This window comes from Aspergillus neoniger, assembly GCF_003184625.1.
Source record: "Aspergillus neoniger CBS 115656 unplaced genomic scaffold BO87scaffold_26, whole genome shotgun sequence".
Lineage (NCBI taxonomy): Eukaryota > Fungi > Ascomycota > Eurotiomycetes > Eurotiales > Aspergillaceae > Aspergillus > Aspergillus neoniger.
In genome coordinates, this window is record NW_020291154.1 from 497,373 (window position 1) to 522,695 (window position 25,323).

Sequence of the window (25,323 nt, forward strand, 5' to 3'; positions counted from 1 at the left end):
GCAGCAACAGCCAACAACACAGATTCAGTCACAAAACAAGAACACTATAACTAACGTCCATAGTATGAATCAAGCTGAGATAATGCAGGGTGAGCCTGATAAGGTCTCGGCAATCAACTGACTCTCATCAGGTTAACTTGGCCCGAAGCGATCTCCATCCCCCTTGCATCGGGGTGTGCGGAACTCGCGTGCATGCGGCCAGCGATAATTATACAGGCGAATAAGCTTTCAGCACCTCTCGCTAACGGTACAATCTCACCTACCATTTCCTCAATTAGGCAAATTATCTTACATTAGAGTTCGTTCCTGTCAGCAAAACTAGCACGTGTTTGCTACAGTAGCTTCGGCGATGCTTGGGACTTGTGCCCCCAACCGCAGACGGGAACAGGGCAACCCTGAAACTGCCACTTGGGGGCCAAACATGGCGCAGTATATAAGTATTATCCCTGAAACGCCTGGTTGCTTGCATCCCGCCACTCTCGACTTACTTCACTTCATGGTCACCTCTTTCACTACAAATATGAGTCTGATGTTGTGGTATGCTGTGGCTGGGCTGGCATCCCTAGGCCATGCTTCTCTCGAGAAACGCGCCACCGATGCCTCCGCATACTGCTCCGATTCATCGGGCACCTATAGGCTCTCGTCGATCGCGGCCCCAATCCAGGGCAGTGGAAGCCCATCCTCGGAATCTACCTGGAAGCTAAGTATCGATGATACATCATCCGGTCACAAGCAGGAAATTACTGGCTTTGGGGCTGCTGTGACCGATGCGACCGTCACGTCTTTCAACACATTGTCGAGCTCAACCCTCCAACAGCTCCTCAATGAGCTGATGACCTCAGATGGGGCTAATTTCTCTCTCATGCGCCATACTATCGGCGCATCTGATCTGTCTGGTGATCCGGTCTACACTTACGATGATAATGGGAACGAAGCAGATCCCTCGTTTTCCGGCTTTGGCCTTGGCGACCGTGGCACTGCTATGGCGGAAATGTTGGCCACGATGAAATCCTTGCAGTCCGATCTGAAAGTGCTCGGGTCCCCATGGAGTGCGCCCGGATGGATGAAATTAAATGGTGTGATTGATGGCAATACGACCGATAATAACCTCAACGATGGCTACCTTACCAGTGGTGGTACGGGAAGCACCGGCTACTCCAGTGCATTCGCTCAGTACTTCGTGAAATACATCCAAGCATATGAAGCATTGGGCGCTACGGTCGATGCTATTACTATTCAAAACGAACCCTTGAATAGTCAGTCTGGATATCCCACCATGTATGTTTACGACTATGAGTCTGCGCAGCTGATCCAAAAGTACATTGGACCGGCTCTCGCCGACGCTGGACTAAGCACGGAAATCTGGGCTTACGACCACAATACTGGTAGGCATCTCATTCGCGACAATTCTCTTGACAAGTGCTAACAATCGATTTCCAGATCAGACATCGTACCCTCAGACTGTGCTTGATGAAGCAAGTGAATACGTCGACACTGTGGCCTGGCACTGTTATGCAAAGGATGTCGACTGGAGTGTTCTCAGCCAGTTCTACAGCGCCAACCCTGGGGTCAAGCAATACATGACCGAATGCTGGACACCAGCGTCCGGATCATGGCACCAGGCTGTTGATTTCACCGTAGGTCCCCTGCAGAACTATGCGTCGGGGGTAATGGCATGGACTCTGGGCACAAACACTGATGACGGCCCGCATTTGACCAGTGGTGGGTGCGATACCTGCCAGGGCTTGGTCACCATCAACAACGACGACAGCTATACCCTCAATACTGCCTACTACATGATGGCACAGTTCAGCAAGTTCATGCCTCCTGGTGCGACCGTGTTAAACGGAACGGGAAGCTATACCTACTCGGCTAGCGAGGGCTTGCAGTCCGTGGCATCCCTCAACCCGGATGGAACGCGCACAGTCGTCATCGAGAATATGTTCAGTAACGATATCTACTTGACCCTGTCGACGGAGAGCGGAGAGGAGTGGAGTGGAAATATTCCCAGTGAATCGGTGACTACATGGGTCCTCCCAGCCTTATCTTGATCAGCTTGCGATTATGTTCGCTTTGTGGAACGTATATCTACCGGGTTAGTTGGGAAAGAAATCTCAGGTGCAATACTCTTTCATTCTACTATTAGACTGGGGTTTTGTTGATTACGAAAAGGCTAGTAAGCAGGTGCCACATAAACATATGAGTATGACAATGATCTGCCTGAATGTGCTTAAACACCTGATTGCTTGCTTCACGCTACGTCTTGTATCTGGGAAATAGGTATGGTTATAGGAAATCTACGTCTCCCGATAAATGTTTTCGTCTGATCCCAAAGCTCAACTCTGTCTTATAGCAAGATGGGATCTTCCGGCTTATCAAACCCCATTATAAAGCTAGGTACAATTGAGTGGGTTGGTGTGTACTCGACAAGATCTAGGTACCCCGTTGCCCCTTCTAGTAACCACTCAACCACGGTCAACTCAAGCTTAACGAGGCGCGGGAGATCCCTCAGCAGTGTGCAGATCTTGCTCCTTCACACAATTCAAGGGTGCCTCGCGAAATTCCTCCGAAGCAGGCAGCTCCACCTGGTAATTCCTCACCACTGCTGCGGCCAGCTGCCCATCCTCCGCATCAAAATCAATAACATGGCCACCCACAGTACGATCCGCGGACAGCAAATGCAAGTGAAATCCTGGGATGCTAAACCCACTGGTATACCTGGGTGACCAGAACCCGAACAGCGTCCCCTGTATACGTGTGCATTCCCGGATCTCCTGCCTTTTTGCCAGAGCTAAAAGGCTTTCCCGTGGTTTGGACTGTGCCGGGATTACGCGAAAGACGATCCGCGAGAATGAGGCAACAAGGCGGACTGAGAGGAAGACGTTCTGCTCATCAGGAAATACAGGTAACAGGGAGTCAAACAGAGAAGACATGGAGATACACGGAACATGGCTGGTCAGCGTGGGCTGGAACCTGGTAGTCATCGCGAATGGGATGATGTCTGCGGCCTCGACGGGGCGTAGGGGTCCGTTCGCTGGGAAGTGATACGCTACCCCGTCGATGATCACCAACTCGCCATTAAGACCGCGGATGGTCCCGATGCCATGGTCACCATGTTTGAGGATGTTTTGTGCCGTCGTTCCATCTTGACAGATGCCGTTCATGAGAGCTCCTAGTACGGAGTATTGGTATATGCTGTTTGCCATGGTGGCACCTGGAGAAATAACGGAGTTGGATTGAGGATCAACTACTGATGATACTTCTATTGTATGAATTTGTCCCTGTTCAAAACAGATAAGGCACATCTCAGTTTGCCTCTACTCTTTTTCAGGTACCGACACTGTTCCAATCATGGAGCGGAAGAAGATAGCGCCCTCGAGATCGACTGATGCAACACGCAAGCAACACGCAGCCGAAATATCTTGTACTACCCTAGACAAATACGAGAAGATCCTTACGATGATAACATCAGGAGTCCACCGCATTCTTGCAAGCCGGTAATCAAGAAACTTCGATATGGTCCCAAATGCACCTGTTTTCATTCGGTAACTGGGTGACGTTGGTTGGCAGGTAAGCTCCACCAAGAGCCATACCTCAATCCCTTGCTTTCGGTGTCTGATTCCTGGGTTTAGCAAGAATGTTTCCTTAATTTGACGACATCAAGTAAATGGCGATCACATGCGTATCCTCGATCCTTGCTCGGAAGGTTTCCCGATAGTAGCTCGTGCAACTAGGCTTTCGTCGTATATTTGGAAGCCATTATGAAAGAAAGTTTATGATAGGATGATATCACTACTCTATGAAGCTAGATGTTCTACGTCAAGGCGGAACTGGGCGGCAGTATTTTCCTCCAGCTGCTGTGTAACAACCTTTGGGTAGATTCTTATACTTTAGAGATTATTGGGAACTACTATCCATGGGTATTACTACTCTGGGCATGTCTATTTATGCTTTTTCAGGGAAATGTGTTGCATGGTCAGGATTTCAAATTCCTCCGAGCAGCCATGGGAGGATAAGGTCTCACAACCGGCTTCCTGTGCAACACAAGTCCCCCCCCCCCCCCGAAAGAACTACTGTGAGGTTGAGATTTTCCCCTCCAAGAGTGTCTTATCACTCGACAAAGCTGCCATTAGTTCTTCGGAGAGTTTTCCTGTACAGGAAAAATGACCAGGCTTCGTCGACTGCAAGCATAGGACCATATTCAAGTCAGGCGTGTCCAAGCACAGGACCATTCCTTATCACCATATGCTGGAAAGTCGCCATCGATGACGCGTCTTACAGTGCCTGTCACCGATAAACGGAGAAAGGCTAGAGAGACAACTAATACCCTAGACAAGCAACCTCGCCGTCCCTCGATAAATCGTTTCTCATCTCTCACCGCAAATGGATGGATGCGATTTTGTCGGACTTTCGGGGGGGAGACGTTTTATGCGAGCTTCTTGGAAGAGAGGGCGTGAAGCATATCTGTACTTCCCCAATTCAGCTGAATATTAGAAGATACTGTTGCTAAAAATTACAGTTGGCTACCCCGGCGGCGCATCTCTTCCGTTAGTGGACAGCCTCTACCGAGCCCAGCGATTCGAATTCATACTTGCACATCATGAGCAGGGAGCGGGGCATATGGCAGAAGGCTACTACCGAACCAGCAAAAAGCCCGGCGTGGTTATGGTGACTTCAGGGCCCGGGAGTTCGAATACAGTTACACCTATGCTAGATGCCCTGCTCGATGCAACGGCCATTGTAGTGATCTGTGGCCAAGTGCCCACAGCTGCCAAGGGCAAGGGAGCTTTCCAGGAAATCAACATTGATGAACTAGCACGTACTTGTACGAAGTGGTCAACATCTGTACAGAGCGTGTGGGAATTGCCCATGGTTGTTCGCTCGGCTTTTCAGCGTGCAGTGGAGGGCCGGCCTGGCCCAGTACTCATTTCAGTTCCGAAAGATATTGCTCAAGTAACGTTCGATGAGGAAGCTTTTAAGGCCTACAAGAACTTGACAGATAGATGCCTGGAACCAAGTTCCGATTCTCCCAGCAATAATACCGCAAAATCCTTGCAAGAACTAGATCACGTTGCGGAACTGATCAATAATTCTCGGCGTCCCATCATATGCGCCGGGAATGGTGCCCTTGCTACTCAAGAAGGCGTGGCGCTGCTGCGGAAGATGGTGGAAAATTATCGCATTCCTGCAGCTACCACGCTCCACGGGCTAGGGTGCTTTGACCACGGCGACCCACTCTCTCTAGGAATGTTTGGGACCTATGGGACGGCGTGTGCCAACTATGCAATCCAGAACGCTGATCTCATCCTCGTTATGGGTGCCAGACTGGACGAACGTGCGGTTGGCAAAGCATCTGGCTTTGCACCCTACGCTCGTGCAAAAGCCAAAGACGGCAAAGGAGGGATCATCCATTTCGATATTAGTCCTGACTTTTTGGGGAAATTTGTTACTCCCACTCGCGTCATCCTCGGAGAGCTCTCAAACACTGTGAACGCGCTCCTCCAGCGATTGAAACGGACAGAGCGCGCGGATTGGCTGGGCCTAATACAGCAGCTGAAGGAAGAGTATCCTCTTCCACCCATATTATCCGACCACGAGAACCCTCGGCCCCTTCCTCAAGAAGTTGTCACTGAGTTAAATCGCCAGACGGCTTCTTTGCAATATCCAGTAACCATCACTACTGGCGTCGGCCAACACCAGATGTGGGCGGCCAAGCAATACGACTGGAAGCATGGTCGCTTTCTTGTCACGTCTGGTGGCCTCGGGACAATGGGCTATGGGCTTCCAGCCGCTATTGGGTCGAAGACTGCTCGGCCTAACAATGATGTAATCTGTATAGACGGAGATGCCTCCTTCTGTATGACTATGGCAGAACTCTTGACTGCATCACAGCATGGTGTCACCGTCAAAGTCATCATACTCAACAACCAAGAACAGGGGATGATTTCCCAGCTCCAACGCGAAAGTTACGGAGGGAGGACCTGCTACGCCCGGCAAGACAACCCCGACTTTGTTCGACTCGCGCGCAGCATGAACTGTCAGGGAAAACGCTGCTTCTTCAAAGAGGACTTGCCCGAGTGCATTGATTGGCTTCTACGCTGTGATGGAGTTGCTCTGCTCGACGTGCTAATCGCGGAGGCAGAAATGGTCCCCATTGTCCCCAGTGGCCAATCATTAGACTGCATGAAGTTCCAGTAAGAGCTTAGAACTATAGACAAGATCTGTCTTTTCCAGTATACCGAGTTCAATGTGTGAATAACACTCCATGTTTGAATAAACAGAAGCTTTGTTATCAAGCGTGTTTTAGATTAGCCTGTCTTCTAGAACATTGCTCGTTTTAAAGAAAAGCCTAGAGTTTATTATTTCTTCACTATTTTCCAGACTTAACCATTCAGCCAACAGTAAGGTGGGACGCCTGTTGTTGTTACAGCTTACAACTCTCCTTGACTCGAGAAGCCTAATTGTCCTTTGCTCTACTAGTTGCTTTGGGGATATTTCATGCTGTTGCCTGGGATGTTTTAGCCCACTCTGAACAACAGGCGTACAAGGCAGTCTCAAGGCTTGTTCGACCTTACGACCATAAAACCCCTTTTTACCGAGCACAGTACTGTTTCCAGAAAGTGTGTCCCCTGCCACATTCTGGTGGTGCACCGTTCTGGACTGTGCGGATGCAAGGGGAAAGAGATTAGAGGAATCCACGGGATAACGTTTCCGAGGCTAAACCGGAGTTCACCCGCTAGTGGCCTGCAAGTCACCGACGCCGGCGTCACTAGGGCCAAAAATCCTCAACAGTTAGCCTCTTCTGCTTGATTAAGAGCACCCCGCTTTTACTGAAGATTACGCATTTCCAAACTTATTTTCAAAGCAAAATAGGTGTGGAATTCTCGGTTGACGGTCCGAATGCTACCAATGTATATCTTCCCCTGGTGCAGGTGGTTCTCTGGCATGACTATTTCGCGTCTGATGGGTGACTTCAATCTGATTCGAGACCATAATAGCACCAGCTGTGGGTCCTTCGTGTGGTTCCAGCGTCTGCAGCTTAATGTCCTGCATCATCCGTTCTTCACTCTCGGTGAATGTCAGACCGACAGTGATCGGATCCCGGCTGCTGGTGCCTCCTCGGCCTCGTTTCCGAGTCGTCCCGCCACCGGTGTTCTGGAATCCTCCTGACGGGAGCTGGTAGGTTCGCTGAGATGATTGAAAGGCGCTGCCAAAACCCCGGGCTAGCCAGGTTCGGAACAGGTGGAAAACCATAGGGAGATTCGTTGTGATCACGGCGACAAATGTCTCTCGTGTGCCCCATTCGTCTGCTATCGATGCTCCGTTATTGGGTTCCTGTGAGAGAAATGAGCCACGGCTCTGCAATATGTCAAGCGAAGGGATACGGCCACTGCCTTACCACCAACAGAAAAACACTCTTGATTGTCGCACACACCAGAATAAAGATCCCCGCGCCAAGTACTATTGTCACCGCAATCTTTTTCATGAGCTTTAGGCTGGATTTCCAAAGCATGGGAATTGGTATCAAAACGAGATATGGATCTGTGGCGAGATTTGCTGCAAAGGTTGCGGCGATCACCGGCTTGGAAATGGCAGGTTGGCAGGAATCTAGTAGAGTAGCCATGAGCAAACATCCGGATCTAAGATCTTGGGGCACGAACTTACTGCCGGGGTCAGGATAGATCTGCCAGTTCTTGTTGAAGGGCCGGCATGCCGCAAGAATCGTTATCATGCAGGCGATGAAGCTCCCAATAACGAGAGCAAATCCTATCCATATTGGCACGCGATAGCGACGGCCGAGACCATCCTGTAGCCGGGTCAGCTATCCTTCGAATCATGCATGATCATCGATAGCCTTACCATAAGTCGGGTATAGAACACTAGCATTGACAACTTGAGCGAGCTTATCAACGCTGTATATGTGGCCCAACCGGCTATCTGTATCTTGGAGCCAATTATCCTGTTGACCACCTCTGTCAACGTCCATTCACTTAATCGGTACGAAACAACTGACCTTTCCCGATATTCCGTACTGTCTGGAGTCAGTGCAGCTCTCTGGGCCTCTGTCATGCTGTTGTTTGCGAGCCCGTGGGCTGCATTTCCGACACTATACGCCAATGCCACTTGCGCAGTGTAAAATACCTACAGAGAGCGAGTGTATTAGCATTGATCCAGATACAAATAAGAAAAAATAGTCGGCTTTGGTGCCTACAATAGCAACCCATATCAGATAATCGTCATGGCGCAATCTTCTCCAGCCCAGGTCTTTGCATTGTGAGTATGTCCTAAGTAGCGTCACCACACAGCCAATCCCGTAGAGGGTCCATAGCTGGACATTGCTGTTGTGGGCTGCTTCTGATGCCTCATCCCTCGAATTGATAACTGTCCACATATCTTGAACAGGCGGACTCCGCCCTGCAATGCAGGCAGGTGTAGTTACAATTTCCGGAACAGTTCACGCCTCTTACCACTCCGACCGAAATTGCAGCGAGACCTCCTGTAGCCCAGGCAGAAAAATGAGTTCTGCAGCCATTGAAATTTTTTACTCCCACAAAGGAGAGCCTTGGCAGCGAAAGTAAGGTTTGCCAGGCTTCCTTCCTACTCCGAACATTCTTGCGGCCCAATTGACATCAAGAGACTCCAGGGGGTATGGTTTTTTGAACGGCGACCGGCCGATTCTTTTATTAAGTTGGAGCGTGAATATATTGACCCTGCTCCACCCCAGAGTCTATTTGGGCCCACCTGTAAGCCCTAGAGACAGTTAGTGCCTCCGAGCTTTCAGCTTTCCCGCGATCCCCGATGCTGCCTCGACCCACATATTACCCTCACGTACTCAATTGAACACCGAACAGATTGGACGGGATGGGCCGACCGGTTCCCCAAGCGAGCGCTGATGGCCCGAGAGACTGCACAGGGACCGCACGCGGCGCTCTTTGGTGCTGCATAACTTCTGATCGGAAAACCGCAGACAGCGATCGAGTGGAGCTACAACATGGGTATCATATGACGCTTGTCTCACTTTGCAAAGTAACGGCAGAGTCAGATTAGTGTGCTCCGTAATCTCGCATGGCGAAGGAATGCTAGAAATAAACGAGGTGCCCCAATTGCCGGGTCAGGGTCAGTCCATCTGACAAGGATTCCCCGGGTCCTCCGACGTGCAGCAGAAGGGCGGTCGCGTGGCCAGTCATCTACGGCGGTTAATAGCGGCCATCGGGCAAAAATGATTTTTGGTGTTGAAGTACGCTCACCGCTGACCTCACCGCTATATGATGCTTATTATTACTCTATGTACAGTATTTTATTTATTCATCATGGTGTTGATCATGGTACGTCCAGCCATTAATCTTGAGCCGTACAAGGCTGAGATTATTAGTCTATTCCATGAGGACTATTCTACAGTTTATATTATCTCTATTATTAAGGCATGACACTATGTACAAGTCCGCGAGCATATAATTAAGACCAGGTTGAGTGGTTGGGATATTAGCAAGTGTGATTATATAGTTACTACTGATTCTTCTCTACACAGCCGGATCAAGGAGTTATTCTTTAAGAGATACCTCTCTGATACAGAGATTCTATATACTCTACGGGCTGAAGAATATACTGTCTTTTTATAAATACTTTAATAAATCTGTACAGAGCAAGGCCTTGTCTGATAAATAGATAATTTTAGTAAGTATCAGCTCCAGAATGATATAGCTACAAAGCACCTGCTTAAGACATATAATAAAGGAATTATTAAAGATTATAGATAAGAGCTTTTATTTGCTTATATATATGGTAAATATCTTATTATTTTAAGATCTGTACAGAGAGTAATTATATATTAATATTTTACTAATTAAGGTCTTTTTTCAGATATTAGCTATATAATATCTACTGTATAATTACATCTGAGGCTATATAATAACAGTAGAATAATATGTAGTAAAGTCATGGCTTATATATTATTCCTGGACCAGATTATATCTGGTCCGTGGATAGTTATATAAAGCTAGATTTATATAATATCTAAATCTACGCGGTTATTAATATATATTCTTACTATATTATCTAGATCTATATTAGTATTAATACTTATATATCAGTCAGTGTTGTACAGTAATATTTTAATACTGTATATAAATAAAAGATTATCTGTTATAAGATCTATTCAGACTATAGATTAGAAATATCTTTATTTATTAAAGCTTACTGCCATCTCCAAAAAGTATATGAGCCAGAGATTAAGGTAATATAGTATTATATCTTTAGATCTAGTATTGTAAATTAGAGAATTAAGACTTAATAGATACAGCTAAGTAAATCATTACTTTTCTAATATTATATATGTACAGACGGACCAATCCTTGAATATCTTTGTATTAATTAATATAGAACTACTTTAAGGTCTTAATTGAAGTAGGAGACTTCTTTAAAAATATAATATTAGATTAGATTACTTTATATACAGTCTACATGTCTATTCTTCGGATGCAGGTCTTGTTATATATATATACCTGGAATTAATACAGTATCTAAAAGTAATAAGAAAGATTATATATTATCTCTGGTCAGCTGTATATGAATTATTATTATTTAAAATATATAACTAATTATAGTCTTTTTATATATGAAGAGTCTCTCCAGTAGCTAAGAAATATTATATAAGGCTGGGATATAACTGAGTATCTATCTACAGAGATTTTAAAATAATATCAGAGAATCCTACTAAGGCTGGACTTTGATCCTGAAAAGCTATTATTAATATATCTAGATAAAGTAGAAGTCTCTTTTTATATAATCTACCTTAGCTTATAGAAGCGGATAATAATATATATAAGATTAGATACTAGACCTAATCTGATATTATCCAAGATATTAATCAAAGTATTTAATTAGATTAAGTAATAGGGATTAGAGTAGCTATTTATAATAGCTATATATTTTTTATTTACTATTCTTCCTATTTTACTATTTATTTAAAGTCTTAAGATCCTGCTTTTTTTTATATAAAATAGAAAATTAATATTTTTTATATAAGGCATTGCTTGTACAAAACATCTTTTATATAAAATAGTTCTTCTCTGGACTAACTACTACTTTTCTATTAGCTAATCTTATCTTACTTATATTTAGCAATATCTGATCTGCCAGATAGTTAATTCTTTATTTTAGTAGATTATTTATATTAATCTTACTATATTATCTGAGCTATAATCTATACAATCCGGCTTGTATATACAGACTATCTTATCTAGTATTAGTTTTTATATAATAATATTTAGAGAAGAGAATATCTACTAGAATATCTTCTTATATAAGAAGACTTCCAAAGAACCAGCTGATATAAAGATTATTATTTATTTCTATCTGTATAATGTACAGGAAGAAGAATCTGAAGATAATATTTTAATTATTATATATATTTTATTAGATTTAATTTTTTATTCTTAATACTTATACAATGCTAATCTTGTTATTCTATAAAATAGGTACAGACTTATATTAATAACTATGTATTTTATAGTCTTGATAACTTTTTTAGAGATGAGCTGCTTTTCTTAATATCTAGCAGTATATATATATATTAGATTAAAGATTACTTCTATTTATTAACAGAAATTATATAGAAGTAACCAGTCTTTTTATTTCTAAAAGCTAGAGGCAATGTAAAGACCCTGGACTTCTTGAAGAAGTAGTTTATAAATATTTATAAATTATACCAGGTCTATATAATTATCTAGTATTATATATTATCTTTCTCTACTATAGATAAGGCAGAGGAGACTAAGATCAAGAAGAAGAAGAAAAAGATTAAAATAGAAATTATTAAAAAAAAGAAATTAGTTATACAAGAGAAATTGACTATACAAGAAGATCAGGATAATCTTGATGCTCTGGATATTGAGATAAAGATTTTAGATATCTTATTAAAGTATCAGCTATTCCAGTCTCTCTCTCCACCTCATTATACAAGGAGAAGATATATAATCAGGGAAGATAATAAGAATCAGGCAGCTAAATATAAATTATCAGGTTTTTGATTATATATTACTCTACTAGATAGTAGGATTGTGGGTTTATACAGCAGGATAGAACAGGCAGAATAGGGTCCATGATAATAAGGTCTCTATATATATAAAATAGAAAATAAATAGTTAAAACAATGAATACAGTATTAGTTTGAATCTATTTATTACGGTGCCAGCTGTGGAGTACTGCCCGGACTGGCTGCCCGGGCACGTGACCTGAAGAGGCATAAAATTCTCCAGTCTTCCAGATCCTGTTCATAGCTTTGAGCTATATCTTGTCTATCTTCCTGTATATAATTTAATTATAATTAGCTAGTCAGTCTCCCGCCTGTTCTTATTTCCTGTTTAAGCTATCTTTCTATTATCTCTATCAGCCTGTATTTTGATATTACATAGCTTCTTTTTTAAGATAAATAGCTGATTAGATACCTGCTATCCTGTAATCCCTGATTAGTTTTAATAAATTTAAAGAATTTACATGATATATTACAGAGAACCCTGAAGAATAATATAATTATTATAATTAAATCTCAGTCTTCGTGGTGGAAGTAGATAATAACTGCTTTTAATTCTAATAAAATCTTACTGTAAGAGATACTGTGACAGTCTACTAAGCTCAGTAAATTATAGATATTAACTGCCAGCTTATCAAAGCGCTTACTACTAAGGAGATTACTATTAAGAAAAAAAAATTAAATATTAAAGAAATATACTAGGATTATTTAAGCTATTATACCCGCAGTCAGTACCTCTGATTAAATATTTAAATTTATTATTAAGAATATAACAGCTACTCTGATAAAAACAGCTTTATTAATTAATCTTGACTTTTCTATCTCTGTTTCTCTCTTTAAGTATATTTCTAATCTTGATAAATTTAAAAATAACTATACTAATCTTACCTGATTTATCTTCTAGATCTAAGAAAAAATATTTATTAATTATAACTGCTATCTAATCCTGCAAGTCTATATATCTTATATTATAAATTGTTTAAAAAGAATATTATATAACTAGATTTAATCTTATATTAAGAACAGAATCTACACCCTGGCGGACTATACAGAAATCTTAGAATTTCTATAATTTATTTTTAAAGATTCTGATTATACTTGTAATATTTAACTGGAATTATACTGCCTGAAGCAGGATAACTAGAAATTCAGTATCTATTTTACTGAATTCCAGTATCTGGCCTGAAAAACCAGAATATACCCAGATATATTACTTCTAATACTGGAAGAAGATATTAACTATAAACTAAAAATTATATTTCTGAATAATATCCTGTTTAAAAAAGATTTTTATATTTTAATCTATTTTCTTCAGTCCCTGGATAGTAGAAGATTATAGTATATTCTAAATTTCTATAATAAATTCTGGAAGCTGCCTACTGGATCAGCTAATCTTATTTTTTCTAGAAGAATTCTGTAAAAGTTTTTCACAGATCTTACTAGCAAGAGATTCTTTATTCTAAATTATAATTTTATAGATCTCTCTGTCTTCTACCGCCCGTCACTCTAGTCTAAGTTTATTTAAAAAAAAAGAAGAAAGTACTTTTATTATAGCTCCAGCTAGTATCTAATCTAAGATTATTCTAAGCCTGATATCTGTATTTAATATACTAGCTATTTTGCATGTCTAATCTCATTACTAAAAATATATTTATTATTTTATTATTATTTCTTATTTATAGCTCTGGTTCTAGTCTGCTTCTTAATTCTTCTGGTATTCTAATTTATTAAAATATTATATTTAGAATATTTATACTCTCCAGACCTAAGTAAGTAATTAAAAGAAATTTATCTGGTTTAAGCTACTGCTAGACTATACTTCCAGTATAAATCTATATTTTATCTGAAACTGCTACTAGAGAACTCTTAATTAAAGAGGAACTTTAAAGAACTGACTTAATAATAATTTTTATTATATTAAATCCTGAAAAGAAATAGATCTCTATTTATATTATATTTAATACCAGCTGCGCTATATCTTGTATTATAAATAAAAGCTGGACTGAGACCCAGTAACTATTATTATATTTTCTAAGATATTCTAAATTTATTATAGGATTTAACAGCTGTGAAAATAAGATTAAAATAATTATTTATTATATCTGAGCCATCCTGAAAATATATAACTATATTAAAAGAAATATTTCTTTCTTAATTATCTAGCTAGCTTATTTTCTAATTATAATTAGTTTATCCTGGCTGAAGCTTCATGATCCCTGTATAAATTTTACTAATTATATTTTTTAATTTACTAGTCTTTATTACTAGAAGTATTATAATATCTTAACCTGGCTAATTAAGATCTATATTCTCTATAATATCCTAGTCTGTATCTGACTAGTAAATATATACTTATCTAAATTCCTGAGAAATAAAGATATCTAGCTTATTTTCCTGAATATATATATTATATATACCCACTGAAATTATCCTGTTTATACAGTTATTATAATTTAGTTTAATACAGTACTTCACACTACCTCTGACTAGAAAAAGCTTAAATTATCTAAGAAATTCCAGGAATTTATTAATATATTTTTATTCCAGGAGATAAAGAAGCTCCCGCCCTACTGTATTTATAATTATATTATTATTTTAAAGAAAAAAAAGACCCCACTGTTCAGATTCTTATATAAAATATTCTGAAAAGAACTAATAACCCTCCGTGAATAATTAATTAAGAATTTATAGAAGAAATTCATCTATTCTAGTTCTTTTCCAATAATCTTTCTAGTCTTATTTATTAAGAAACCAGACAGAGACCTGAGATTCTGTATAGATTATTATATTCTAAATATTATTTTAATTAAGAATCACTACCCGCTGCCGCTGATTAAGAAGATCCTAAATAATTTAAAGAAAATATAGTACTTTACCAAGATTAATATTATTAATATCTTTAATAATATCCAGATTACTAAGAACTAGAAATACCTGACAGTATTCTATATAAAACTTAGTTTTTATAAATTATTAATTATACTATTCAGATTATCAGGAGCCCCTACCATCTTCTAGTATTATATTAATAATATTTTATAAGATTATCTAGATATATTTTATATAATTTATTTAAATAATATTCTTATCTACAGCTGAACTAAAAATAAGTATCTAGATTATATTAAAAAAATTCTCCAGAAGCTCTGTACAGCCGGCCTATTTACTAAGTTATTTAAATATAAATTTATTATTTCTGAAATTAAGTTTCTGGACCTTATTATAAACTGTAATAGATTCTATATAAATCCTGAAAAAATCAGGACTGTTATTAATTAATTTATCTTAATCTATGTTATTAATATACAAGTCTTTCTAGACTTTAGTAATTTTTACTACTATTTTATCTAAGATTTCTCTAAGTTAACTACCCTGCTTATATATCTTACTAAAAAAAATATTTTCTTTTAATAAGATATAATTTATCAGAATATCTTTAGTTATTTATAAAAAACTTTTACAGATATTCCTGTACTCCAGTCCTTTAATTAAACCTGTAAGATAATATTTAAAATTAATATCTCTGATTATATCTTTACTAAAATTTTATTTTAATATAATAATAACAGTCTGCTGCACCCTGTTATCTTCTTTTTTAAAAAATATATTTTAATAAAATATAATTATAAGATCTATAATAAAGAACTCCTTGTAATTATCTATTACTTTAAAGAATAGTATCTAAAATTTAAAGAAATCTTATTTCTAATCTAAATTATTATAAATTACTGTAATCTAGAATATTTTATATTTATTAAGTTTCTGAACTGCCGCCAGGCCTGATAATCAGAATTTCTATTCTATTTTAATTTCTATATTATCTATTATCCCGGATATCATGGAATTAAATCTGACAGTTTAACTAGAAGATTAGAAAATCTTTTTAAAGAAGAAAATAAATAATTATTATACTAGAGCTAGACTATATTTAAATAAAAGAATCTAGACTTTATTTATTTTATAAAGAAAGACTCTGACCCGCTACCCGTACATAGAAATCTTATAAAAGATTTTTATAAAATCTCTCCAGACTCTATTTATTCTATTAATAATAAATCTAAATAATTACAAGAACCTGATCTACCAGTTACTTAAGAAAATCCTGTAGAAGACTTTTACAGACTTATCTTAGCCCTAGTAATTTAATAACTAATCTAGATTATTTTTAAAAATAAATAAGACTTATAACTGTCTCCTGAAATCCAAATTACTCTGTAAGATATATATAAGAAAGATAAATAAATATTAAATATTTTAAAAATACTAGTAACAGGCAAGGACTGATACCCAGGTATTTTCTTAATTTTCTATAAAAAGAGAGAAAGCCTGCTATATTATAAGAATTATTTATAGATTCCTGATTATACTGACCTGAAAGTTAATCTGATTTATTTAATTTATAATAAGCTCTCCTTAGAATATCCCAGAAAATCCTGTACTTATAAACTCTTAGCCTGAGAATATTACTAGTTAAACTAGTACTATTATATAAAATAGTAAATAAGAAACTGTTATACCTGCTAAAGAATAACTTTCTTATAAAAAACTAAGTAAAATATCCTAAAATTCTTATTAATTCCAGAGTATACCTGACAAGATATATTTATAAATTTTATTATCTATTTACCAGAGAATGAAGACTATAACATAATACTAGTAATTATTAATTATCTAATTAAGATAAAGTATCTGATCTCTTACAGTACTACAGCTAATATTATTACTGTGGCCCTTATATATATCCAGTATATATAAAAATTATATAAATTATTTTATTCTATTATCTCTGATAAGAGTCTCCAGTTTATTATTAACTTTTAAAGATATTTAATCTAGTACTTGGATATTAAGAATAAGTTATTAATAATTTATTACCCGGAAACTGACAGGCAGACAGAGTAAATAAATACTATACTTAAATAATATCTTTATATTTATATAAATTATTTATAGAATAACTAGTCCAGTTGATTATTTCTAACTGAATTTATTTTAAATATCATTTACTCTGATATAATTAAGATTATTTTATTTTTTATTAACTACAGCTTCCACCTCTGCATAAAATTTAAATCTGTATCTATATTAAACTGACCTGCTACTAAAGATATAAAGTAATTTACTACTAGAATACAAGTAATTATTAAGTTTATATAAGCTAAGATAATTATAGTCTAAGCCAGGCACACAGAGTAGATAGATAAAAAATATTATCTTAGTCTAAGATTCCAGGAGGACTAGAAGATTTGGCTGGATATTTAATTTATTAAAATTCTATAATTTAATAAGAAACTTAACTAGAATATTCTAGGCCTGTATCTAATTAAAAAGATTATTAACTTATATATTTATTATTTAATACTTCTATCCAGCATGAAAATCCATCCAGTATTTTATATAAACCTGTTTATTCCTGTTAATAATAATCTATTATTAAACTAGTACCAGTCTTCCCTTCTCCATGTTGAAGTCGATGATCTTAAAAAATAAAAGATTAAGAATATATTAGATTCTTTCTGAAATTGCTGTAGGTGAGATTAACCCCGGCTGCTTTATCTTATTAAATAGATAAAATATATTAATCCTACCGCGGAGCCTACTGAATATCTAGAAAATATTTATTAGATTATTAAGAACTTCTACTGTTATTATTCAGATAAGCCCGGACCTTCCCCTCGCAGGAGCTCGGCTTAAGAAAGAAGAAAATACTATTATAGTACCAGCTATAAAGTACTGCCCAGACTGGCTGCCCGGACATGTAATCTAAAGAAATATAAAATTCTCCAGCTTTCCAGATCCCGTTTATAACTTTGAGCTATATTTTATCTATCTTTCTGTATATAGCCTGACTATAATTAGCCAGCCAGTCTCCTGCCTGTTTCTGTTTCCTGTTTAAGCTATCTTTCTACTACCCCTGCCAGCCCGCATCTTAATACTATTAAGTAATTTCTATCTTTTTTTTCTGTTTTTTATTAATATATCTACTACTACTATCACTACTATTACTACTACTAATTACTACTACTATTAATTATTACTACTAACTACCACCACCACTACCAATATATTGTATGTGCTAGATGATTAAAAATAGATTATTAAGCTTAATTTTTTATTTATCTATCTTATCTGTATTATACAAAATAAAACTAACTCAAAAATATATTTATATAGTAATAATAATAATAATAACAACTGCTGCGTTGGTACTTCTCTTTTTTTTTCTAATCTGCCTGCCAGCTACTGTCTGCTCTTTTCTGTCCTCTGTAATCTATAATTATACTGGAACTTGTTGTACAAGGGGCTTCTGGTTAGTGTTAATTTTATAATTCCTGCAAGAAATCTAGATTAATTATATTTATTTATATATACTAATATAGAACTGCAAGTACTTGCCCGGCCAGGGGCATAATCTGTTAAGTTCTGATACAGCTGGATTTATACTTACTAGATTATAATATACTAAGTAAGTTATATTAATACTTTGCTGATATAATCTCAGAAAATTTATCTACTAGTCCTGTATTTTAGATACTGTGCTAGTACAGAGAGTGTTTTTCCAGAATATTACTATTTACCAGGTATATTCAGTGGTATTTACGCTAACTGTAAATAGCCTGATACTGGTAACAGCTGTACTATCTGAGATTTAGTATAGAGTATTCTATAGGAAGTTCAGCTTTTTATACCTGTTATTAGCAGGGGATTACCTGTATCAGGGATCTTTTGTAAGGATGCTATTATTATAGAAGAAAAGAAAAAGAAGAAAAAAGTGGTTATTATACTAATATTTTTAATATATTCAGATTCTCTAATCAAGGAGAAGGATCCGGACATTACGGAGGTGCTAGTCATTATTATCATTGATAATGAGTCTATTATTATTAAGGATAATTAGGACCCGTGGACGGAGCAAGCCTAGGTAAGTATAATACTATTTCCTTAATTATTAATATATATCTGTACCTGTACCTGTACTCCAGTTATACGGGATACCTGTGTATAATATCCTGGGTAAGACTTGTATTTCTTTGTAGTGCTCAGGACTAGTAGTTATCTGTATAGTAAAGCCAAGCAAGTCATCTAATGGTGTACGTACAGCTTCATATAGATACTAAATATAGATATGTTAGATAAGCTACATGATCCAATCAGCTACATACTAATTCTGCCGGCAGTAAACACCAAAAATCGTTTTTGCCCGATGGCCGCTATTAACCGCCGTAGTCATCTTGCCAGGTCCCCTTGTTCTTATTTTTGCTTTTTGCATCGTTTTTCTTTTTATTCCCACCGCATCTCAATTGCCGATCGGGAACTCTCTCTCTCTGGCGCCATGTTTCGACTCAAGATGGAGGTGCTCACGGCCATCGCCGCCTGGGCATTCGCCACGGTCTCACAGCAAATCCCTCGCTCCTCCAGCTGGGAAAGTGACCTCAAGACTCTCTCGGGTAGACTGTCCAACACCTCCCAGGTCTATTTCCCGGGCTCGAGTGGTTTCACAAATGCCACCACGCGGTGGTCCGTTCTCGATGAACCCGAGGTTAATGTTGTCGTGGTTCCTGGCACCGAAAACGATGTCGCCGAAATTGTATGTCTCCAACCTTTGTAGCCATCCCTTGATTTGCCTGTTTCTCCCCTTCTACCTCACCTTCGGCCTTTCATGTCTTTTGACTTGATTTCGTTGCTAATTGATCCTGCAGGTGAAATTCGCCAATCAGAAGGATGTTCCCTTCCTGACCTACAATGGTGTGCACGGTGCACTCATCTCCCTCGGCGAAATGACTCATGGCATCGCTATCTACATGGGCCAGCTGAACAGTGTCGAGGTTGCAGCTGATGGCAAGACCGCGAATATCGGAGGTGGCACCATGTCCAAGGAGGTCACCGATCAGCTTTGGGCCGCAGGAAAGCAGACTGTGACTGGAACCTGCGAATGTGTCAGTCTTGTCGGTCCTGCTCTTGGTGGTGGACATGGTTGGCTCCAAGGCCACCACGGCCTCGTTTTGGATCAGTTTGTATCGATGAATATCGTCTTGGCCAACGGCACCCTGACTCACATCGACGCCAACTCGGACCTCTGGTGGGCTGTTAAGGGCGCAGGCCACAACTTTGGCATCGTCACTTCCCTCACTATGAAGGTCTATGACATTGAATACAGCGATTGGGCCATCGAAACGCTGACATTCAGTGGCGACAAGGTTGCCGAGGTCTACCAGGCTGCCAATGACTACCTGATCAAGAACGGCACCCAGGCCGCTGGCGTGATTAACTGGTCCTACTGGATGAACAATGCAGATGCCGATCCCAACAACCCGGTCATCATCTTCTATATCATCCAGGAGGGAGTGAAAACCGTCGATTCCGTCTACACCGCGCCTTTCCGCAAGATCGGACCTATTTCCGTGTCGCCCAACAACGGCACATACAAGGATCTCGCCGCATGGACCGAGGTTGCTGTTGACTCCGCACCCTGCCAGAAGATGGGCATGGCCAACCCCCGTTACCCGATCTACCTCGAAACGTACAACGTCACTGCCCAGCAGACGGCATGGGACGTCTACGCCAATGCCACCCGCGGCTCCTCGGCGTTCAACAACTCCATCTTCATGTTCGAGGGATACTCTGTTGGCGGTGTCCATAATATCGACAGCCGGTCGAGCGCTTTCGCATTCCGTAATGAGAACGTGCTGGCTGCTCCCATGATCAACTACTTCCCTGACGGCGCCGAGCTTGATCGCCGCGGGGCTAATTTGGGCCAGGAGCTGCGCAACATTCTCTTTGCTGGTACTGATCGCGAGGATATCCGCGCGTATGTCAACTATGCCCATGGTGATGAGACGCCCCAGCAGCTGTATGGTAGCGAGGGATGGCGTCAGCAGCGTCTGCGGTCATTGAAGGCCAAGTATGACCCTACGGGCAAGTTTAGCTACTATGCACCTATCCCTTGAAGGGGGTATAGAAAATCAAACCTGCGGCATTTGTCAACGCTTAATATCAATGAAAAGGATTATTTTGCATTAACTTGCGGAATTCTTAGTTCGCGCTTAGAGAGCAGCCACACTATAGAACTTTAGTCAACCTGCAGAGGTCGATGCACTGATTCCATGCATATCGTAACATTGCCATAGAGACTTTGATCCATACACAATTTGAGAAACATAACTGGGGGTGATTCAAATTAATGGTAGCACATTGAAATTCCCTGGTGAGCTATTAACAGTGTTTGCATCAGGAAAGGAACCAGAGAATGCCTGATGTCGGTCCAACTTCCCATTACCCACATAACTAAGTAGCACGCCATTGCTAAACAGAATAAACATCCCCCGTCGGACCGAGCCAAAGATTAGCCTCTCGCAAGAAATGCGCACTTTCATACCGCACAATCTCAATCCGATGCATCGGATCCACTTCTGACGGCTCGGGGAACGACACTGAACCCTCACCCTCCCAGATCTCCTTCGCCGTGATTTTAAGCGCCAGAGGCATCAACTCCCTCACAGATGGAGGCTGTCCTGCAATCGGCGAAGGCAGCACACGTAGATTCATACAGCGTGTTTCGACCGCCATCCCTACATCCGGGACCGCCTGCTTCCGAACGGGACTGTAGTTCATCTGTAGGATCTTCTGGTGTGGAGGGTGCTCGACATGTCCGCGCATCACTCGGGTTCCACATGGCTCAGACGGATGGAACTCCACTGTACCGAACTTCTTGGGAAAGCCGTATTGCTCTCGGCCAGCTAGGACGGGAGAATCGTTGTCAAGGATGAGGGAGAGGAAAAATTCATATTTCTCCCCGCGGTAGCGCACGTCCACGCCGTGGGTGTACTCGTTGTATGGGCCGAAGGAAGTCATGCTGTGTCGGAGGAGGCGGACGGTGATGAGAGGCTCGTCCTCCAGTTCAAGCATGTTGGGAACGAAGGGAGCGACGCTTTGTGCGGTCGTACGGTAGGTTATGACTAGGATGGTTGAGCCGGTGAAGTCGCAGTCGCCGGTGGGATATGGTGGTGCGTATTGAGGAATGGCATCCCCAGTGAGCTCGAAGGTACCGAAAGGCATTTTTGATGTCGTGCTTTTGATGGCAAGGCTTACTAGTGGGGTAGTTATCCCTTTTAGAGAGCTTTCGCGGGACTTTGCATGGGCAAACTCGGGGAGGGGATCTCAGATATACCATAATCCCAGCAGACGACCATGGCAGCTGGGTGGGTGGATTGGGGCTGGGATACGATGTAGATTACGAGTTAGAGAAGGGGTCCAGCCATTTTCTCCGTATCGCTGCCGAGCGAAGCTTAATTGTTCCAAACAAGATGCTTGTTTAAGCTTATTTCTCAGTGACCCGGTCTCGAATACGAGGGTCTCTTTGTTCCCCACCAAGATCAAACTCTGTACCCGAGCAAGTCTAGGCTGTTTTACTGCAAATCTGACCATGAGATTTGTATTCTCACGGGATGTACAGCCGCCGGCTCCGAACCTCTGCCGGGGTTGGAAGGGTGCTGCAGCTTCCTACCTTCAAGCGACAGAGCTATCTGGACGTCAGAGGATGACAGTTCAGATGATTGGTTCGTCCAAGCAGGTTTGTACTTCATGAATACTTAATGGGGAGTGGAAAGTTCATCAATGATTAGACATCAAATGTCTATAAATGGCAGATCACAATAAACCCAATAACACGGGTCAGTTGGAGGGCCAAATGAAGTCATTTCGTCGCATTATGTGAAGGAGATAGGTAATATATAGAAAGCCGGACACCGATCAGTACGGCTATACCTACGCAGCCTAGTTTGGGAACCCCTAAGCAAAAAAAATAAAGATAAAGATAAAAAACAAATGATACGAAAGAGAAGAAAAGGAGAATCAAGATAAAGTGCTGAAACTAGCGGTCGCAGTATATTTTTGCTGCCGAAAAAAGGAGTCTCCCCGACTGGGAGTCGAACCCAGGTCTCCCGCGCTTGTTCCCGAAAGGGATTGACAAGCGGAAATCATGACCGTTAGACCATCGAGGATTGGATAAAGGTTTAAGCGAGAATCTTATCTCATGAACATTAATTGTAATAGAAAGTGTACGCCTTGCAAGCGAAAGGTTCGCTGGGCTGGTTGGATATGGGTGAAATCTGAAGTACTCAATGCCAAAATGGGGCGGTATTTCCAACCAAGTAATCTTCACAACTTCAGCTTTTACATACGCACTGGCTAGGATAATCTCTATTTACTGGTTCTAGGTCGTGAAACAGTCGTGCTGAAGTAGACTTCCTATTGTCATGATTATATATTTTTGACAAGGAGTGTCTGTATAAGTATACATTGAGTACATTTATATATATCGACTGTGCGATGATCACGAGCATGATGCAACTGCCTCATCATAACCTCGACACCTTCAATTTCAACCCAGTGAGAACCCCATCACTCTCGCGAATACGACATTGTTGGGCCATTCTACTTATGGCGGCCTCGCACCAGCCAATCCCCAATGGCAAATAGCATCACAAAGCCCAACACCGGCCCAGCATAATTCATGGTCTCCCCAGTGACCGGCACCTCAGACGGAAAGGGTAAAAAGATGGAGAAGTAGATGGCGAAAAGGATTGCTACCAGATTGATGGGCAGCCCCCACTTTCCCAGAGAGAATGCCCCCTGTGGAATGTCTTTCGGTGCGGTGAACCTTTTCCACACCAGAAGAACCAATGGGATCAGATATGAGATATATAACCCCAACGTACTCAAGGAGAGAATGGCGTTAAAGGCGGCTGATGACCCGATCTGAATAAAGGAGAGAAGAATTACCAATGTTGTAACGAGGAACAATGCCCGAATTGGGATTTTAAATCGTGGATCAACCTTGACGAAGAAATCAGAGAACGGAAGGCCGTTGTCTCGCGCGAAGGCCCATGTAAGTCGGGTGACAGAAGCAAGACCATTGAACAGTGTAATCCAGCCCGGAAGCATGCCCATGGACATAAGCACGTATGTGGCTGCTTTGGAGCCGGTGGCTTGGTAGGCGATGGTAATGATGGGGTATCCTGTCGGACTCGTAAGGGCAGCGGTGTAGTCGCCCATACAATAAAGGACGGTGATGAGATAGCCAAATGCCATGATAGAGTTGATTATGGTGCCGTAGATCATCGACCGAGGAATAACGACTTTAGCGTTCTTGACTTCCTCCGACATGTGGATGATGCCGTCGACTCCTAAATTGATTGGTTAGTTGGTTCGTAGTATGGTCAGGGCGGGGGTGATGACGCCCAATAGTCCCACGGAATACACGACTCCTGGGTTTTCCCAGCCACTGAGGCCACTCACAAAAGTATCCCAGACAAAAGCATTGGAATTGCGCGGGGCCAGAATAACAAATGTCGCAATCATCACGGGAAGGAAGACAACGTGCATCACCCCGGCTGCAACTTCGATGATGGCGAGCAGGCGCCTGGCGAAGATATTGATGACGATCGGGATTAGGACTACTGCCCACATGAGCAGAGTTCCCTGCCACCGTTTTGCATCATAGTCCGGATAGGCCAGGATAGCCATTCCTTCAATCTCGGTGCCGATGAAATAGGGCGATATGCAGGCCAGTGCAGCCCATGAAAAGAACTGGCTTGTGTTAGAAAAAGGTACAGTGCTCGAGGGGCCAACAAACGTACGGTAACCCAACCTGTACAGATCCACGACTAGTCAGTTTATTATGTCCAGCCAGAATACAGATGTAACTGTGAAGGTGTAACCTTGAAAGAAACTGATGAAGCGCCGGTAGCGTGGTGCCAGAACGTAGCTCCAGTGATACTGCGCCCCAGCCGTCGGGTGCCTGGAGGATCGAAATGTTTGATCAGCAATAGTTTCTTGAAACAACTCTATAGTGAACAGGAACCACGTACACTGATGCGAGTTCAGCAAGTGAAGTGGCGATTGCCAGATTCCCCACACCACTGATTATAATTCCATACACAATGGCAGCAGGACCTCCGTTGAAAAGACCGGCCTGCAGGCTCCCTCCAGCCGATTCCCATGACGCCAGAAGAGTCGCAGAGGACGCGAGGGAGGAGAAGAAATTCAAGTATCGCTGGAAAGAACCATGTTAGCATGCGGAAACTGGGGGGTGATTCAGATGAGGGCAATCATGTACGTCTAGCTTCTGTCGCTGACGGTACTCGACGCTGCTGCTTGCAGCACCACGCGGGCTTCCATCAGCAACCGTGGATCGGACGGCACTGCCGCTTTTCATTTCAACCTCCTCATCTAGCATCTTATACAAGCGGTGTCAATGATATCAGTTTTCAGAAAAGAGTGCACCAAGTGGC

General features: G+C 40.8%; 8 protein-coding genes and 1 non-coding gene across 9 annotated transcripts; 4 read left to right on the forward strand and 5 right to left on the reverse strand.

Annotated features, from left to right (window-relative positions):
* The first annotated feature begins 423 nt into the window (after nucleotides 1–423).
* BO87DRAFT_339702 (glycoside hydrolase family 30 protein) lies at nucleotides 424–2,267 on the forward strand. Its single transcript, XM_025620635.1, has 2 exons — nucleotides 424–1,385; nucleotides 1,441–2,267. The coding sequence occupies exons 1-2, from the start codon at nucleotides 497–499 to the stop codon at nucleotides 2,049–2,051; spliced, it is 1,500 nt and encodes a 499-aa protein (XP_025477516.1). The 5' UTR covers nucleotides 424–496; the 3' UTR covers nucleotides 2,052–2,267.
* Nucleotides 2,268–2,486: 219 nt separating this feature from the next.
* On the reverse strand, nucleotides 2,487–3,206 carry BO87DRAFT_399108 (acetolactate decarboxylase; the record flags this gene model as incomplete). The annotated part of the gene is made up of 1 exon (XM_025625408.1): nucleotides 2,487–3,206. The coding sequence occupies one exon, from the start codon at nucleotides 3,204–3,206 to the stop codon at nucleotides 2,487–2,489; it is 720 nt and encodes a 239-aa protein (XP_025477517.1).
* Nucleotides 3,207–4,387: 1,181 nt separating this feature from the next.
* On the forward strand, nucleotides 4,388–6,198 carry BO87DRAFT_408615 (thiamine pyrophosphate-binding protein; the record flags this gene model as incomplete). Its single annotated transcript, XM_025626170.1, has 2 exons — nucleotides 4,388–4,466; nucleotides 4,520–6,198. The coding sequence occupies 2 exons, from the start codon at nucleotides 4,388–4,390 to the stop codon at nucleotides 6,196–6,198; spliced, it is 1,758 nt and encodes a 585-aa protein (XP_025477518.1).
* Nucleotides 6,199–6,877: 679 nt separating this feature from the next.
* Nucleotides 6,878–8,743, reverse strand: BO87DRAFT_339704 (uncharacterized protein). The gene is made up of 6 exons (XM_025620636.1): nucleotides 8,213–8,743; nucleotides 8,015–8,142; nucleotides 7,861–7,960; nucleotides 7,666–7,807; nucleotides 7,400–7,608; nucleotides 6,878–7,335 (listed from the first exon to the last, which is right to left on the reverse strand). The coding sequence occupies exons 1-6, from the start codon at nucleotides 8,390–8,392 to the stop codon at nucleotides 6,904–6,906; spliced, it is 1,191 nt and encodes a 396-aa protein (XP_025477519.1). The 5' UTR covers nucleotides 8,393–8,743; the 3' UTR covers nucleotides 6,878–6,903.
* Nucleotides 8,744–9,150: 407 nt separating this feature from the next.
* BO87DRAFT_117889 (uncharacterized protein) lies at nucleotides 9,151–9,623 on the forward strand. The gene has a single exon (XM_025617927.1). It carries the CDS (start codon nucleotides 9,267–9,269, stop codon nucleotides 9,426–9,428), a length of 162 nt encoding a protein of 53 aa, XP_025477520.1. The 5' UTR covers nucleotides 9,151–9,266; the 3' UTR covers nucleotides 9,429–9,623.
* A 9,655-nt stretch (nucleotides 9,624–19,278) lies between these two features.
* On the forward strand, nucleotides 19,279–21,121 carry BO87DRAFT_364000 (putative FAD-dependent oxygenase). The gene is made up of 2 exons (XM_025621722.1): nucleotides 19,279–19,619; nucleotides 19,732–21,121. Exons 1-2 carry the CDS (start codon nucleotides 19,365–19,367, stop codon nucleotides 20,977–20,979), a joined length of 1,503 nt encoding a protein of 500 aa, XP_025477521.1. The 5' UTR covers nucleotides 19,279–19,364; the 3' UTR covers nucleotides 20,980–21,121.
* Nucleotides 21,122–21,334: 213 nt separating this feature from the next.
* BO87DRAFT_441586 (acetoacetate decarboxylase family protein) lies at nucleotides 21,335–22,087 on the reverse strand (the record flags this gene model as incomplete). Its single annotated transcript, XM_025628012.1, has 1 exon — nucleotides 21,335–22,087. The coding sequence occupies one exon, from the start codon at nucleotides 22,085–22,087 to the stop codon at nucleotides 21,335–21,337; it is 753 nt and encodes a 250-aa protein (XP_025477522.1).
* An 854-nt stretch (nucleotides 22,088–22,941) lies between these two features.
* BO87DRAFT_t185 lies at nucleotides 22,942–23,031 on the reverse strand. Its single transcript has one exon. It is a non-coding gene; the product is annotated as a tRNA-Asp (tRNA).
* A 433-nt stretch (nucleotides 23,032–23,464) lies between these two features.
* BO87DRAFT_399113 (putative GABA permease) lies at nucleotides 23,465–25,268 on the reverse strand (the record flags this gene model as incomplete). Its single annotated transcript, XM_025625409.1, has 5 exons — nucleotides 23,465–24,187; nucleotides 24,269–24,619; nucleotides 24,737–24,830; nucleotides 24,901–25,085; nucleotides 25,149–25,268. 5 exons carry the CDS (start codon nucleotides 25,266–25,268, stop codon nucleotides 23,465–23,467), a joined length of 1,473 nt encoding a protein of 490 aa, XP_025477523.1.
* Between the last annotated feature and the right edge of the window lie 55 nt (nucleotides 25,269–25,323).